The sequence below is a fragment of the Sturnus vulgaris genome, chromosome 1 (genome assembly GCF_052056855.1).
Source record: "Sturnus vulgaris isolate bStuVul1 chromosome 1, bStuVul1.hap1, whole genome shotgun sequence".
In the NCBI taxonomy this organism is placed as follows: Eukaryota; Metazoa; Chordata; class Aves; order Passeriformes; family Sturnidae; genus Sturnus; species Sturnus vulgaris.
In genome coordinates, this window is record NC_142243.1 from 59,823,758 (window position 1) to 59,841,978 (window position 18,221).

Below are 18,221 nucleotides of genomic sequence, written 5' to 3' on the forward strand. Positions count from 1 at the left end.
ATGAGCTGTCCTTCATTACAGATGAAATGATTGATGTGTTGCCTTTTTACTTGTTCAATGTGTGGCCCCAGACCTCTATTAAAGCTCCTCACTTAGGACATCTCCACTTGAGCTCTTCTGGTTTCTTTAAAATCTTAATTTATTTTCTTGTGTTTCTATAAGATGAGGGTCTTCCCCTTCCCATTCACAGAGAAGTGGACAGATATTAAGGAAGAAGCATTTTTGGGTACCCAGTCTAGGTCAAGTAGGAAATGATTTTTTAGACTGTCTTTAAATGGTTCTTGATACAGTTCCACAATGAAAGTGCACTTAAAATTACAACTGTGAGTACCGTGTTCTTCTGTAAATTAAAGTCCAGAGTCTTCAGCTGGATATTGAGGGAGCACTTGTGAAAAATCCCTTTTAAGTGATTTGCCTGCCTTGCACTGAAATTACGTAGCAGACAGGAGGCTTCAGCTCCTTAGTCCTCTATTGCCTCAGGCAAGACCATCCTTCACTCCTCTACAGCTTCCTACCTCCAGTGTTATGCAAACTGGGGAGCAGATTAGTGAATCAGGTAAACCCTGGGACAACAGCCCACCTGTTGTGTTAGTAATTCTGATACATCCCTAGGACAATTTCACTGGGAATGCACTGAAAGAAGGATGAGAAAAAAAAAATCACCATTGCATGATTTTAATCACAACAATATATTATTATAATGAAATACATGTTCTAAGAGGAATAGCATACAGTTGAACAAACAGTTATTTTTCAAGCATCTCCTAACTTTTGATGGATTTATCCTGTAAACTTAAAAGGGCTTCTTCCATGTTGCATTTATTTTAAATAAGAATGTCCAAAAGAGGAGCTATTCTAGACTAGCTATTGAAAAATAACTTACTCTGCACCAGCTATTTTACTCAATTTGCTCACATGGACTAGAGGTTAATTTTATATATTTGCAATGGAAAACCTCTTCTTTGTCTTCCTCCTACAAGCATGTCTACATGAGAAAATTTACTACTGGCAGAGCAATAGCAGCATATTTATATCACTGTAATTATATCTGTATCTATATGCAGATATTTTCATTCCGGAACAAAAGTATTCTCACTGGGAGTTATATCAGCATAATTTTACCACAATGGCTCTACTATTAATTTCCCCATGTAAACGATCTCTGAGATAATCTAACCAAGATTTTTTCACATCTTTCCTTGCATGACAGTTTTTCCAAGCCCTTCAGAAACTTGTATCAGTCACACATTTTACGTTACCAATATGGCATAAGCTACAGTGTTTGTTTACTTAGAATATGTACATGGAGTATCATGGAACAAGATCTTCCCAATCATTTGGATTTTTGCAGATGTGCAAAAACTTGTTAGTGTTTCTTATGTATACTGTCACCCTTGGTTTTTGCTATGCAAAGTCCAAGTTAATGTTGATGAGGTAATAGCAAAGACTCTGAACTGTGCAATCTGGAAGAAAGTGCTGTTCAGGTGAGCTGTTATAATCCTAACTGGATTATAATAATAATATACTAATTATAATAATAATATAATAATAACTGGAGCCCAGTTATTTCACTGCAGCATGCTTCTCCCCAACATGTTCCAGTTCATTCTTGTTTAAATGTTGTAAGCTTTTTCTGGCAAGAAAAATCTCTCAGTCTGGATTTCTGTAGTATTAGGGTTTGTAAAATGGTTTGCTATATCAAGCAAGCAAACAAACAAGCAGCTTAACGAAAAGTAGGAATACCTGTTTGCCCATCAAATTCTGAGAAATGTAATTCATTATATTGACTGGTTCAAAAAGTTCTAACTTCCAAAGAACATAAACTACATCTCAGTTATAAAAATTGCCCCCATGAGTCAATTAATGGCTGCTACAATTTTTATGATCATATTCATGACCATTTTCAGCCTTGATTAAATTTCTTAAGGCATATTTACTTTAAGCCCCATCCATGATAGCACTTAGTAATTCTCACTGGTGAGACTCATATCTTTAGCAATATACCATCTATTATATTTTAAAAAACAAAAGGAGGGAAAGCAGATTGGAAAACTCAGCAGCAAAGAGAACAAACAGAAGGGAGAATTAAGGAGAGCCAGGGAGCAATACTTACTGCTGACTAACTGGCCAACACTCAAAGCTGAAGAGGAGGAGGATGAGGAGGAAGAAGAGGAAGCCTGACGCACTGGGCTTTGAGACATAGATGCTTGACTGTGAGCCAAATGCAGGAGATTGGATTGTGAGGCTGCTTGTCCCACTTGCGTCTGGGAGGGCTGATGGAGCTATATGTTAAAATGTAAAAATATGTATTTAGAAAGTGAAGCAGTAACAGGAAATTTGCAATGCACCATCTCACCCATCTACTTGTGGGGAACAAATCACATAGGACCATTAAACACCATGGGCTTTGTTCAGGTGACAGTGTTAGAGCAGGAGCAGTCTGAGCTGTTTCACATATTGTCTTTCTAGTTTTACTCTGTGTATCTGGATTCTTAATCTAATTAGAAGGTAAATACTTTTTTTGAAATGAGAGATAAGAGACCTATGAACTTTAAAGCAGGATTCTGATTTAATAAATACATATCCTTACCTGTTTTCTGACTCATGAAACCAGACTTTTATTCCCTACATGGATTCTCATAGAAATCAGGATTGTTTCACAGAGGTCCTTTCATACTGCAGGACCAGGGTCAAGAAGAGTGGAATGGGGAAGACGACATAAATTGAGCCAAAATCCCTTTCCTACAGGAATCAATGATTTGTTTTATGACATCAGACCTGGCATACAAACGAAAATCATGGAAACGGATAAGTTGTCTTTAACTAAGACACACATCAAAACTTCTGGGCCCATTCACATCAAGACTGTATCCAGTAAGACACACCTAAAATGTCTAGTGAGCATGGTAGATGCAAATGATAAACGAATTGACTTTCTAAATTTTTTTTCAACAATTATTACAAGAGTATAATTTTTGTTTGTTTACTAGGGGAATAGAAAGAACCATCAATCCATTCTGCCAAAAGTATGCTTTCATGTGGGCTTGAAATCTAGGAACATTCTCTGGTACTGATTTTCACATATTATCAGAAAATTCAAAGGGCAGTCTCTTTACAGAATGAAGGCACACAATGGACTTTACAGTTTTGAGCAGGATTCTAGTAGTCCAGTACAGTCTTTTCAGAGCATAAGAATACAGTAATAGAGGTCTGACACACTCTGGTGACTGCTGCTTATTATACCTTTATTTTATGTTGATCCTTGATATTGATCAAAAAAGATCGAAAAATATTCTAAAAAGGCTTCACTGCAGCCGTTATCTGCATTTTCTACAAGGAAAAAGATAAAGGCCTGTTGGCCTTGCATGAAGTCAGTAATTAAAATCTATTTTTTGAATGCTAAGGAGTATGAGGTTTTCTCTTTTGATATCTAACTGAAAAAATGACTTTAAAAAAGGAGCTACATTCATTAGTAACACTCAAATTATGTGTACTATCTTCTCAGCACACATAGAAGTGTCTGATGCTAAGTAGACAACAAACTGTATAAAACTGTAGACAAAGGTATCTGTTCACATTCAAGATGACACTTTCAGTGGAATGTATATGAACTATTTTAAGGACAATATTGGAGTCTGTTAAGAATGGAAAAACATTCAACTTCTTTTTCTACCTTCTACATGGAATGATATAACCGAAAATGAAGGAAGAAGCTTTGATTTAATCTTTAATAATAATGATAATTATTTATCTGGTCAGATTTATTCTGTATTCTGACTTCCTTGTGGATTAATTTAAAAAAGCATTTTTTTATATCTAGGATTTTTTAAAATCAAGCACATTTTAAAAAATATAACTGGCACTTTATCCAGGGGATAGCAGTTGAGAAACTGATTAAAAGGCTTCCAGATTTTAGACTCATGCAAGGAATGAGCATCTTTTAAAAAATTCTCTAACAGCTAGACTTTATCTACAGAGAATTCCCGACTCAGAATGTCTACTTTTAGAATATCTTCTCTTAGGGAAACACCCCACTATAAGGTCTGGCCTCTTCTGAACACTACAGAAATGGATTGCCTGCCCATGCATTATATCCACATCACATCCAGACTACAGCTTTCAGAAACAGGCAGGTGTTTGGGGTCTGGGTCTGTTGTTTGAAGGAATTCTGGCAAAACTAAAGATTTCAGCCCAGGCAAGGGAAGATAAATACTGTATTTAGATGAGTTAGATGCTTTCACACTCTGTGGAACAGTCTAAGAAATGTTAGTTCCCATCTTTGAGGATGGAGGAACAAATTCAGCAGCTATCTTTAAAGAGAAAGATCTGCAAAATTACAGTCCAGTCAACTGAACTTCAACCGTGGAAAAGTACTGAAGAAAATAATCAAACAATTTGTAAGCACCTGCAAGAAAACAAGGTAGTGACAGACAACATGGATTGTTAGAAACAAACTGTGTCAAACCAATCTGATCTCCCTCTAAGACAGGGTAATTGGCCTTGTGGACAGGGAAAAAGCAGTAGGTGGTTTGACTTTACAAGTGTCTCGACACTCCCTCATGTGAGATTCTTTATAACCTAAGGAAGCATAGTTTAGGTGAAATTGCTGCAGAAGGAATGCCAAAGTATTTGGAAAGTAAAATTGAGGATGAGGTATCTGTGAAAACAGAAGTGTGCATCATGGTGTTTCACAGAAGTCTGTCCTCACTTTGCACTACTCAATATTTTCTTAATGACCTGGATGATGGAGCAGAGAATATCTTTACTAAATTTACGTGCTGATGGCATGCTGGGAGGAAATTTTGACAGGCTGGATTACAGGATTAGGAATCAAAATGGTTCTGTGCTTTGAATGTGCTGGCTGCAAACCTGTGGTGTTGCAAAAGTGAAGTAAAGGAAGTTCCCATGTGAATGGGAGTGATGACTGCAGTGCATGTGAAGTGCATCTTCTTTTCTGCTGAGCCTGGAAAGAGCTCTGCAGAGGGGGATGCCATGTCCACAGCTAGGTGCTAGACTTCCTTAAAATCTGGGCCAATAATTAAATAATTAATTAAATAATAATTAAATAATTAGAATGGCTGAAGGCCTGGTAGTTAACTGAGGCTTATGAAGACACCTGTAATGAACTGGTCATGCTTATTCAAGAGGAGGGAAGACCAAGTGGGATGTGATGCCTGCTTTGAATACAGGCGTAGCTAATGGAAAGAGGAGAAAATTATACTGTCTTACATTTTATAATGGAGAGAATGAGGCCTAGTTATCTGGAGGGTTCAAATTAGATGTTGGGAAAAGCTATCTAACGTGGCAGTGGAACACTGGCATTGATTACTGGTGGAATCTGTGGGTTTCTATGACAGTGGTTAGGGCCAAATTAGCTAAACCTGGAATAGTTACTCTACCTGAGAATAACAGGTTGGACTGGATAATCTCCTGAGCCTTGACCTTCCACCCATATTTTTTTAATGATTCTACACCATTTCCCATCAGTATTACTCAGGGAGATAGCAAATCCAACATTTTCCAGCTATGTTACAACATACAGTCACGGAACAGTTCAAGTACTGAGCACATGCCCAATAAAACTGAAGCCTCCTGGAGGTTCTAGGATGAGAGGGCACTCTGCATTTTTCAGCTCTGCATGCAAGGCATGCACACACTCAGAGTCACTATGCAGCACACACACAATATAATGGTGGAGTCTAAGAAGTGTCTGAGTCTCTGCACGTGTTTTGTACTATGAACATACTTTTTAGAAGCTTGTCAAATTTCTTGTTGAAGGTCCAGAAACAAATACAAGAAATACTCAAAATTTAGGTGGGCATGAAGGAATATGGCTAGTGAAGTTTGGATTCACAGTAACCTAAAGTGTAACAGCAACATGTAAGGGATATTTACAGGCTGGTTTCTAACTCACTGCTTGTGAGGGAGAAGCGAGCAATGGAGTTGAAGAAGCTAAAGAGTCACCTTAAGACCTGACCAAAGACTTAGGGAGGATTCTATCTTTAACTCCCTACATAATTTCCAGCACACCCTCTGCTTTACAGACATGATGGTTAAGCTGTAAATGTCCTGCTTAAAAAACAATGATAGTTATCTATGGCATGAAATTGCATTAAAATACTCTCTCTTTTCATCCACTATAATTTCCACTCCAGAAATAGCCTTAAGAAGAAGCAACTATTAGATTATGAATTAGATTCTAGATGAAAGAATCAATTTGAACTTGCAATAGCTGACTTTTCCCAATTTTGGACACGCATATATGATACAAATTATATTTATGATTGTTGTGCATTTTCCATCCAAAGACAGAAGGAGGCATAGAAATTACAGAAACAGTTGCTGTAAAGTGCCATTCTGTGTAGGTGGATATAGTAGACATGCCAGAATGATGACTGTATGCAACAGTGATCAGTATCTGGCAGGAATATGTGTAAGCACACTACAGCTACAGGGATGAAGTGAATACAAGAAGGGAAAAGTGCATCATAATACTTCATAAGAATAAACTGAAAATTGCAAAGGGCCTTATTTGTATTTCTTTTACATGAACTTTTCATGTTGCTGTCAACAATGAAGGTAGTGTTGACTGATAAATGCAGAGGTGAAGAATTAATTAGGTCTGTAAGACTGAATTTTGTTCTTAAATTATGTATGTAGGGTATTCCTATGCCTGGGATGGTTGACTGGAGTTCTGTGTTAAAGGCCCTACGAGATCAGGGATGTCTTTCTCTGCATCCAGATAGTTGCATATATGTGATAGAGTAATAAGGTATGTAGCATAAAATAAGGAAAGAGAAAGAAACTAAGTGGAAATCCAGAAAACTTTTGACAGAACATTGCCCTGTACCATAACAGAGCTGCTACTTGGTTTCACAGAGAGTCTGGACAAGCAGCAAGGGCAAAATATGGACTTAATGGAAAGGAGAAGAAAATAATGAGCTTAAATTGTGATAAGGGAAGCTAGGGTCAGGCATCAGGAAGACCTTTTGAATGCCAAGGAGAGGGGCCTAGGTTGCCTAGGGATGTCAGGGAGCTTACATCACTGAAGATTTTTAAGAACAAGCTAGACAAACATCTGTCAAGAATGATACAGGGACAGCTGATCCTGCCTAGGGGGAGTGATGGACTACATGACCTCTTCAGGTCCTTTCCAGTCCTATTTTTCTATGATTCAGTGAAAAGGAAATCCTAGAGATGAGGAAACACAGCAAATTAGAGAAGACAGAGGTGAAAAAGACAAGTATAACAAAAAGGGCAGAAGGGATGAAACTAAGAGGAGTGGTACAAAGAGCAAGAAGTGAATCTTAAGCAATCCCCTTTATGTTATAAATAAAGATTTTCAATTTTTTTCTGATGCCAGCTAGTTCATCCTGGAAAATATGGACATTAGCTCTTGCAAAGACTGAAGTCAATGGAAGGTCTGAGAAATAAATATCTTAATATAAAAAGACATTCCCAAACACTTAGAAATTCCATGATAATGCCTTACGGTAGTAGTAGTAGTAGTAGTTCTATTTTTCTTGCAAATGAAGTTCTCTGCTCTGTATACAATGTTTCCTAAAATACATTTGATTTTGAGAAAGGCTAATGGCATGCTGGGGACACTGCATGACTCAAGAGTGCCATGGCAGATGCAGTCTGTTTTCAAACCTACTCATACTGCACGAGCAGGCATGGGCTTCAAAGATGTTTCCTTAAATCTTAGAACAAATGGAAAGAACAAGTTAATACACAAATGCCCACACTTCGTGCCAAATCCCTTTCCCAGTCAACTGTGCCAGAGTATTTCACAAATACTGTACCCCATCACAGTAATTTAGGTTATTCAAATAAATTCATGTACCTGCAGATATGAATCTGAATATGAAAGGTATTTGATACTTAATAAGCATCCTCTCTCCCAGTATAGTACAATATAGAATACATATAGTACAATATATATAGTACAATATAGCATAGTACATATAGTATAAAAGGTATCTGTACACACTGCTTAGACTGACAGAAGAGCTGCATTTGGAAACTAATGTAGAAAAGTCCTTAGGTTCACACTGGCTGTGTACATAGTCCATCCAAAATGAAGAGGACTTTGACATCTTCTGTTGAATTTCTTTCAAAGCCTTTCTATGGAATCTAAACTATTTTCAAAGTACACTGTAATTGAAGGTCTTTCAACTTGCTAAATGAGGTTGAGAATATAGCTGGACTTCTGTAGAAGATTTAATTTTATATGCAAATCAGGTGCATAAGTAATTTTTTTACCCCTATCAGGAAAAATATAATATCAATATAGCAACAATATTATTGACAATACATTAATTAGTAATTTAAAATTATTTATCACTTAATACTATTAAATAATAATGTAAATATTACAATAGTATTATAGTAACAGTTTTAAATGTGTAAGTGTATAATTCCAAGGTAACACTTATATTCCTACAGTGAACAGCATTTGATGCATTCCGTGCCTCAGTTGCTTAGAAAGACAGGTAATGTAGCAACATCTTCCTATACCCAATGGTTCGGTGAAGTTATATCAACTGTTTTTGAGATATCCTTCTGCTACAAGTGCTGATGCCACAAGGAAAACTGGTCAGGAAAAGATGGAAATTACAAGTATCATGCTGTGGCATGGAAAGTCTGATGTAGTCCCTTGTAGTAGCAAATAGTCTAGTAATCTTGACTTTCAAAATTCTAGTAATTTATCCATAGATGAAATAGAATTATGCAATGATGATGGTAAAGGAGCAGAGCAAGAAGTGAGAAAAATTGTCACCCTCATCACTGAAAGTCATATAAAAAGCAAAAGAAAAACAAAGTCAGGTTGAGACAACACAGTTTAGTGACTATATTGAATCACAGTAAGAAGAGAGCATTTCTTATAAAACAAGACAGCATCAAAGCTGCATTGCAGAGAGGAAATGATTGAGAGCTAGTTAGATTTTAATGGAAGAGAATAACAAGAGATTGCATGGAGTTGTGATAACAAGATGGTAGGGTGTTTGTGGCAGGTTGAGACTGCAGAAAGAGAACATCTAATGTGAAATTTGGCAAGCAGATGTACAAGAATCACCACAGACCCATCTGAGAGGCATCTATGTCTTTTCAACAGTTAATCTGGAGCATGATAGCCAATGACAACAAAGATGGGGAACTGAAAATGTAGGAAAATGCTGTCTAGTAGCTCATTTTACTATGTTAGAATTGGCAGAAGCCCAAAGCTGGTCATGCTCTAAGACATAATGAAGTATGAAAACTTCTGTCAGGCACTGTAGATAAAACAAGACTAAGGAGAACTGGGACTAAAGTCCTGATTTAATGAATCTAGTATGTAGAAAGAAAGAGCCAGGCAAAAGTGAGACAGGAACCTGCTTTATGTGGTACACCAGAGAACAAGAAAATGTCCAGAAGTTGCTTCTGTATGGGCAAGAAAATAGTTATGAAAGCACCAATTATTAGGAAAGATGTATAGGAAATTCATAAACAAGAATGTGTTTGAACCCCAGTGATCATTGGCAGCTGGATTCTTCTCAGTCAATTTTGCTCACCTAAGAATTAATTGAAAATCCTAAAATAACTGCTCTAGCCCTCCCTCATGTCAATGGAAACAATGGATATGTTAAGATACCTATTAGAGATTCAATCTATCAAAAATTTTTTCTATTTTGACATCTTGAGTTTTCCACTGGACATGCATATGTCTGCTTGTCCATGTCTATGCAGGAAACCCAGTAAACTAGCTTATACCAGATACCTAACTCCTCCATGACTAAGCTAAGAAAAATGAATACTTTCCTACATTTTATAAGTCTGCACTTCATGGCTCAAGTTCAGCTGTGCTGGTGTTAAGGCTATGTTGTTAGTGATAAGAAAGAACACCTTGAAATGAATTTTTCGAATCGGATAATAAATGACAAAGCAAACAAGTTTTTACAACAAATTCATCTGTTCTCGAAAACAATGTGCCTTTAGCCATGCAACCTAGAATTTGACAAAATTCCTCTTGAGAGGCATGGAGGAAGTGCAGAAGTTAAAGTTACAAGGTAGTCTTCTATTATGGGACACAAAGAGTTTATAATGCAAGAAACATAAAATTAGAGAATAATTTTATTATTTCTTTTTCAAGAAAGGAGACTACAAGTAGAGAACAAAGGATTTATACCAAATTTTTTAATGATTTTAGCAACCAGCAAGGAAATATGGCAAATAATGGTAAAGTGGAATCTGAAGGAAGAACACATGGATTTCTTCACTAGTACAGAATACTATGAAAAACTTACAAATGCTGTTCAGAGCATGCCAGGGGAGCATTTTGACAGGTAGTTGATCAGTGCAAAGTGATTAACATCAAAAAGAACCATTTTAGTGACACACATGATAATAATCAGGGAAGCAAAAATATATTATGGTGGATACATCTGCTGATTAAGTAAAACTGTTCCATGAACAGAGAGAAAAAAGCAGGATGCTAGGCTGTGTTGAGATAACAAAAGGAAATAATGCTGAAAATAATATCTTGTTATGTAAAACAGGGATGCATCCTCCCTGTGACCATGGCATTCAGTTCTGATCAAAAAATCTTGAAGAGATTAGTGTGGAAACGGCTGGGGGATGAACAGCAAAAATTATTAAAGGCAAAGAAAAACTTGTTTATGAACAGAGATAAAAAAGATACAGAATAAAACAGGAGTGCAAACAGCTGCCTGCTTTAGAAAGCCATTGCAATTTCTAGGAGAATTCTTGGTGTGTGCACAGATGCTCCTTAGATTGGCAAAATGTTGGAAAATAGTAAAATACCTGAAGTTTTACCTACTTGGTGTAATTTGAAGAGGAACAATCCCTACTGTGGATAGTTTAAAGAACATAAATCAGGAAGAACATAAATACAGGAAGAACAGGACTACATCAGACTTGCTTGTGTACATTCACAGTGCAGAAAAAGAAACACTGCTTTACACTGCATGTAAGTATTCTGTGAACTCATTTCCATTAGGAGACATTGAGGTTTTAGCCTGTCATGTCTGAAAAAGTTGTATGAATAAATAAGGCATATAGTCTACATAAGTAAAGCTGACTAACAACAATATCCGAGGCATTTAAGTCTTCAGTCATCAGGGAAAAAGTAAGCACTAGCATGCATTACTTAGCAACTGGAATAGTTTACAAAGGTTCAATTATTGTGACTCAGCTAACAAGCAGCAGCTCACTCTCACTGCTCTTTTTCTCCTGCAGTACTTAGTTTCCAAGGAAGTGACAAGTTGAAAGTTAAACTAGGATTATCCGTTACTGGAACATTTTTACTACATTATTTATTTCCTGCATTTATTTCTTCAAGACATGCTAAAAACTTTCCCCAAACTTGTGCTGTAATCTTTCCCCCTGCTGAAGCTTCTTTCATCAGGTTAGAAGACACCAAATGCTGTGTGACACCATTTTCAAAAACATTTTGAATTCCTGCCAAGCCCTCAGATTTGAAGCACTCACTCAGTTCTTTTGAAAATGATATTTTAAACCTTAGGACTTAATATGCTATCATTAGCCAAATGCTACAGTTAGACTAAGTGTCTACCCAGGCAATAAAAGAAATCCTTTCCTTAAACTTCGAGCAAATCTATTCACTTTCCAGATAATACAACACTGTACAGTACTAGCTCAATTGTTTTTCGCTGTCCATCAGCATTATTCCTATGAGGAATCTAGCTCTCACACATCTTTTGTGCTCCCACTGAAATTCATGACAAAATTTGGTCTGACTTCTTTCAGTAAAACCAGAAGCGCCAGTAGAGGGAGCACAAATACATAGAAATAATTTTCTGTGGTTCCTATAAAAACGATAACCTGTACTATTTTTTCATATAGTATTTGCACTACATTTTTTTCACTCCCTGATCAAAAATACTGTCTTGACTAAACTTAGGAAAGGCTGATTCAAGGTAAGGAGACCGTGCTGTTTGGCGGCCCTTCTTGTAACCCCTGGAACCACAGGACTCCATGTAAGAAAGAGACAGGGGCTGAACCCTGTGAAAATAGTAGTGGCAAAATAATGTTTTCTACCTCCATAGCACTGCTGGGCAGACCAGCTTACTGGGGAGCATCTTCGGCTCTTGGACACAACCAGCTCACTGCACACTGATATTTCTGCCAGCTGATCCCTGCACACAGGTTGGGTGAACAAGTGCAGTACAGCATAATGTGGCTCAACATTGCTTTCTACTTTGCACCCCTGCTCATTCAGCAAGCTGAAGCTTTCAGTTTTTCCCTTTATGTGAGCCCAGTGCCACAAGCTGTGCAGAAAATATTGCACCTCTGTGCCCTCTCTGCCCACGGACACTACTGGCAGACATTGAGTGGAAGAGGTTGCTTTGATGCAGGACTCAGAAGGTGAATTGCTCTGCATGTGAGAATGTCTCAGGCAATAATACAGGTCCTTTATCCTCCTATTTACATCTAAATTTCATGAGTGTCAAACGGGATCTCAGGATTGCTATGATAGTTGAGTGCTTCCCCAATAATGGAGGAAAAGATCTAATCCCTTCAGGGGACAGGCTCAGAAAAAATCCCCTCATCCTACACACCCCCAGGAAACCAAATGTGAATTGTTGAGTTTCATATTTCGTTGTCAGGCTTTCCTGTGGTGGAGAACATGGAGCCTGTTCTCAGATCCATTCAGCTTTGTTTGAAACCATGTATATGCAACCATTGCAAAAGCATTTGCCAGTAGTGTAAGTACACTCCCATTAAAGAAAATAGAGTTAGATAAATGACAAGTGCTTTGGAAAATGCCCATGCTAGATACTACAAAGGATGGGATGGGAAAAAAGCAGGTAACCAATGGGATGTGAAATGTTTTCAGAATAAACAAAAAAGTGACATTAGAAATCCACTGGTTCTCTACTTCTAAATTTAAAAAAAGGAAAATATATAAAAATCGTCAGCTTGGAGTTCAGGTGGCCTGGGATACTCAGCAGCATACAAGAAGCTGCTCCCTGTGCCTGGAGGTGTCAGCAGGAATGGCAAACAAGCACTACCAGCAGTAGGAATGCTAAGCTGGATATTTAAGTGAGGAACATTTTTGTAAGTACTTCTTTGACAATCACATTTTATGTATTTTCTGTCCTCAATTTCTTCTCTTTCAGAGAAAAAAGGTGGGACTACAATTCCTTTCTCTACAGACGTAGAGAAAAAACGAATGGATTTGACTCTAGAGTGCTTTAAGAAGAGCTACAGAGGCATTTTTTGACCTCAGTGTGGTCACTGGATCCATCCTTAAATCTGTCAACTACCTGCAACCTTACACTGAGTAAAAATTTCTGCAGAATACTTTTTGCCTATGCAATTATACGCAATCATACTGGATTTTCCAGTGAGGAAATAAAATAAGATTTTATATTTTTCCTTGCTTTCCATGTATGTTCTAAATAATTTCAAGCCCCAATGTTCTAGATGACCACTAAGGAGCTGAGCTTTAAAGGCCAGGTGGGTCTCCTCTGGCTCATATTCCTATTGCATTTTCACTGCAGAAAACATCTCAGTTGGTCCTATACTGACCTTGAAAAGGAAAGAATAAATGGATAATCCTTGAATGTATAAATAAATGATATAATATGACATTATTAGTTACTACATATATAGTATGCAGTAATACGTTACGCAGGACAGAATTAATTTTTGTTACTAAAAATGGTAAAGAAGTGAGGGTTTTTAGAGAGGCCACGAGAGTGTCTGTGAGGAGCAGAAAGTTTCTTTCAGTGAGTCTGTTTTGATAACCATTGAGGCTACAGACAATTTACCTGCTGGCCTGGTTTGAGCGGCGAGAGCGTTATTCCCTGGGTATTGATCACTGGCAGTATCTGGTTGCCGATGACAGTGGCGATGATCTGACCCTGGGCATTGGTCAATAACTGTGGAGTTATCGGCTGCACCTGAAGTCCCTGAGCTCCACCTGCCGCCTGGCTGGACGGGACGGGATTAGGCATCAGTGGGATTGTTCCAATAATCTGGAAGAAACAACACAGGGACAATGCATGCGTGCCACACATACTTGCCGTACTTAATTCCTTATATTCTGCACGTTGAATCAAACTTAGGTGATAAAAGCACAGTTTAACTAGTAAAACAGGCTGAGGGTGGGAAACAGTCATTCCTTTACTGAGGAGATGAGGACTTTCCAATGCATTTGTCACGTCACATATCACCTGTACATTTCACCGCTGTCCACTGTCATCTGCTGCAAATCTGCCGTGGCCTAAGAGTGCATGAAACAAATGCTGGGCCACACTCTGGGCCCTGGATCATGGTTTGTTTCCACTATTCATTTTAACACAGAGTGAAATAGATAAAAGTATCAGTCTTTTTGTCTTGCTTTCTACATCATCCATATAATGCTACTGATGGGGCTTATGTAATTTTACTTGATTTTCTGATACCTGGTACTCTAGATGACCACCTATTACTCCCATGTGATCTCAGGAAGATAAAAAGGGATACGGGTACTTTTCAGGGCATGCCTTATTAAGATATGTTCATAAAAATGCAGCTGGTTTTGGATGACAGCTATGAAGTACAACGCAACAGGGGGGCTGATGTTTGATAAAATATATTAGCTAACATTTCTGGGGCAAGTAGTTGCAGAAAGAGACACTTATGACATCTCAGACTTGAGAATACAGTGATTTCCTAAAATGCGAATGTGCCGGTAAAACTAATATTAGGATGACATGTCAAACAGATGTTGTAAGAAAGCTTGTCAGTCAATAAGCTGCTAGGCTGGAAAAAGTTATGCTGTTGCAAGATTCTTTTTACAAGTACTAGAGAATCTGAAATAAACTTCTGATGAAACTTGGGCCTAAACCCAAACTTTTTCTTTTTTTTCAAACAGCAACATATGAAGCTGGAGTCATAGGACTGCTGCAACAGGAAAAAAAAATATAAAAAGCATGGCACATTTCTATTTCCTCCACCTTCTCCTCTCTCTTTATTATAGCCTCCCTGAAAACATCTACCCCACTATAAGACTTCCAGTCTGCCCTTCCCAGAAATCTTGCTTCTTCCTCTTTATCCTCAGCATTCACCACACTGTGCTGTCCATTTTGACTCCCACTAGTATGATCCCAATTGTCCTGTGTACCTGACCACATATTGACCCACTGGGCTGCTGAGAAAGAGGGTGGATTATGACTGAGCTTTCCTTCTTTTTCCTCAGTGGAGACAGAAGCAGGGTAGTTTTCCACAGTCTGTCTGCTGGTTCTCATTCCATTTGGGAGGTTAGTCATCTTTTTAGATCTCTTTGTTTCTGAAAAATTTTATAGAAATTAATCAGCTGATTCAAAGCCATTAAGTAGGTATGGAGAGCTGAATGGATGGAAAGAGAAAAAGAAGTATACATAGCACTAGACACTGAGTAGTTTTCTCATGAAAATAGGCTGAAGTGCTCCTAATGAAACTCAAAAGCAAGTTTTTTTGCCCACACAAATATATAAAACATATTACTTTCCTATTGATTTCAACAATTAATTTATATTGTATCAATGGATCCTATCCAATACAGTGTAAAATTAGCTCTAAAATAACTATTTAGTGAAAGCATCAGTTAGCTTTTTGGGCAGACTACTAAGTAGCTTTGTGTGAGTGCAAAAGTGGAACAACACTGAAACTCTTGCTATGGATATAAAATGAATAGAGTTGAAAGGCATGGTGAAGAGTAACAGATATGTGAAGACCTCTGCCTACTGAAATCACCAGAGGGGACATACAACAATCCCAAAAAATCCGTTCTTAAAAAGCACCATGCAAACATATCCAAGTAATTCAGGCATAGTAGGAGGGGCAGGTGGCTCTTATCATCCTCTCCCATTGTTAGGCTAAGATACCACTCAATGGAGTGACAGAGTCCTCATGAGTGGCTGCTCCTTCAGCAGTCACACCCATCGATGTGCCTCTAGGTAGGCTCAGCCGTGGAGTACTGGGTGACAACCTAAACTGACTCCTGGAGCAAGAAGAGTGCACCTGGCTGCCTGTGGCAGCTCAGGCAACAAGTGGTAGGTGCTGAAGTCATCACTGATTTACCAAACCTGCCCAGTTAGAAGGCCCTAGCACGGGAAGACCAGAGAACCATAAAGTAAAGCAGGACAGCTCTCCTGTGGGAGAATCTGATGAAATGGCAAGCCCACCTACTAAGCTGTATTGTAAGAGATGCATATATCAAGACTGTTCAAAAGACTGTAAAGATACAATTTAACTTCTTAATGCATTGCTAAAAGGTAGACAGATCTATAAAGATTATTACCCCCATTTTACGGAGCATGAAAGTGAAGCATGGTGAAGCATATTCAGAGTTAGCCTTCTAAGCTGAAATTTCCTGAGATTTTCTCTTTGCAGATCACAGTGATTTTATTTTATTTTATTTTATTTTATTTTATTTTATTTTATTTTATTTTATTTTATTTTATTTTATTTTATTTTATTTTATTTTATTTTATTTTATTTTATTTATTTTATTTTATTTTAATTTTAGGTGTCCCTAGCTGAATGGCAACTGCTTTCTTGTTCATGTGAGAAGATGGCTGTTCACTGAGGAGAGAGGCATTTATTTACATCATTATCAGATCTCAAATTGTTTTCTAAACTCAGACTTTGACCATGAATGAAATACAACTGCAGTGCAGTGCAACACGTAAATATCTCCCAGTCTCTGTGACCTAACATATTTATGGGTAACAAATATATTCTTTCACTTTTAATATAATCTCACCAAACACAAGAAATAATCCTTCTTAATTTTATCAGCAGAGACATATCAAAGGCCTCCCCTTCCTTTGCCATGTCTGTAAAGGACGCAACCTTGGACTGTCATTACTCCAATGTAACTTTAACTATCAAGGTCCTAATCCCAGCAAAGAAAAAATGCTGTGTTGGTCTTATCAGTAATAGAAATGTTTGCATTCACATTTAAAATGCATTTCTTGGACTATAGTTGGACATTTCATAGAATGACAATGCTGAAGTGGACAGTTTGTAAGGTCAGAAGCAGAAGGCTATCTATATGTATTAATGTGTGTCACACGCCATACTGTACATGGTGTGCTGTACATGCACTCAGACAGAAATGGAGCAGGAAAAACACAGATGGGAGAAGTATTCCAGAAGGGCAAGTGAGCAATTGCCCTCAGGGGTGTTACTGTAGGACCCAAGGGTAAATCTTAATGGGAAACAGAAGCTTACTGAGCTTTCAGAAGATTTTATTTCCTTTTTTACCAAAGTAAATTCTTGTCTGGTTAAGAAAAAGATATCCACTTGTCTCTACTTAAACAACAGGGCTAGTCATTATTACATGCAGCTTTGAGATGGCTAAAATTCATGCTTCCCCTTTCAAGTTCCCCCTTGTCCAAGTACCCTTCCTAAATATCCTAATTGCTCACTGATTCACATAAGAAGGACTACAACTGGATCCCTTCCTTAAACCTTGTGTGACTGACGTGATGCTGAGCCAGATCCCTCTTCCCTCTAATTTTGGTATGAAATTTCACCCTGGGCCTTGCTAATCTGTCCTCTTAAATTATCGTAAAAGTTGAAGACAATTTATGGTTTTGATACATTTGAATTTTGTCAAGAAATAAAACAAGGCCATGCCACAGGCTTGAGGCACTGGCGTGCTACAGTACAGACTATTTAATTGCCAGTGATTTCCCTCGTCGGGAGGCATTGCTCCTTTCTAGGAAATGCTGCTACTTCAGATTAGATTCAAAGATGGTTCAGGAATAACATGCGACAGGGACTCATCCCACAAGATACTTACAGAGTCACACAGAATGGTTTGAGTTGGAAAGGGCCTCTTAAAGACCATGTAGTTCAATTCCCCAGCCATGGGCAGTGATGTATTTCACTAGACCACACTGCTTAAAGCCCCATCCAACCTGGCCTTGAACACTTCCACAATGTTTTGAGAAATCCACAATGCTGTGTCTTGTCTGAGACAAAGCAGAACAGGCTTCTTACCCTGTAAGAATGCTTGGACTCAAATTCGTAAACAATCCTGCTTGTCAAAGATGTTCTTGAAGAAAAAAACCCCACATCCCTAAAAGTTCTCATGCTACAAAAATAGAATTTCGAAAGTTTTAAGAGTTTTTTGTGTGTCTTTTACAATTCCTTTTATACATCATACAACTGAAAGCAAACACTGTTCACAAAGGAGCTGTAAAACAGGTGTCAGGTGCAAA

General features: G+C 37.9%; 1 protein-coding gene across 4 annotated transcripts in view; it reads right to left on the reverse strand.

Annotated features, from left to right (window-relative positions):
* The window catches only part of POU6F2 (POU class 6 homeobox 2), a 324,363-nt gene that overhangs the window by 29,015 nt on the left and 277,127 nt on the right, over positions 1–18,221 (reverse strand). For all 4 annotated transcript variants that reach the window (XM_088167824.1, XM_088167813.1, XM_088167808.1 and 1 more), the window contains exons 7-8: positions 13,797–14,003; positions 2,114–2,282 (exon numbers count right to left, since the gene is read on the reverse strand). In XM_088167824.1, the coding sequence (XP_088023950.1) occupies positions 2,114–2,282; positions 13,797–14,003 (376 nt within the window). The remainder of the gene's footprint in view (positions 1–2,113; positions 2,283–13,796; positions 14,004–18,221) is intronic.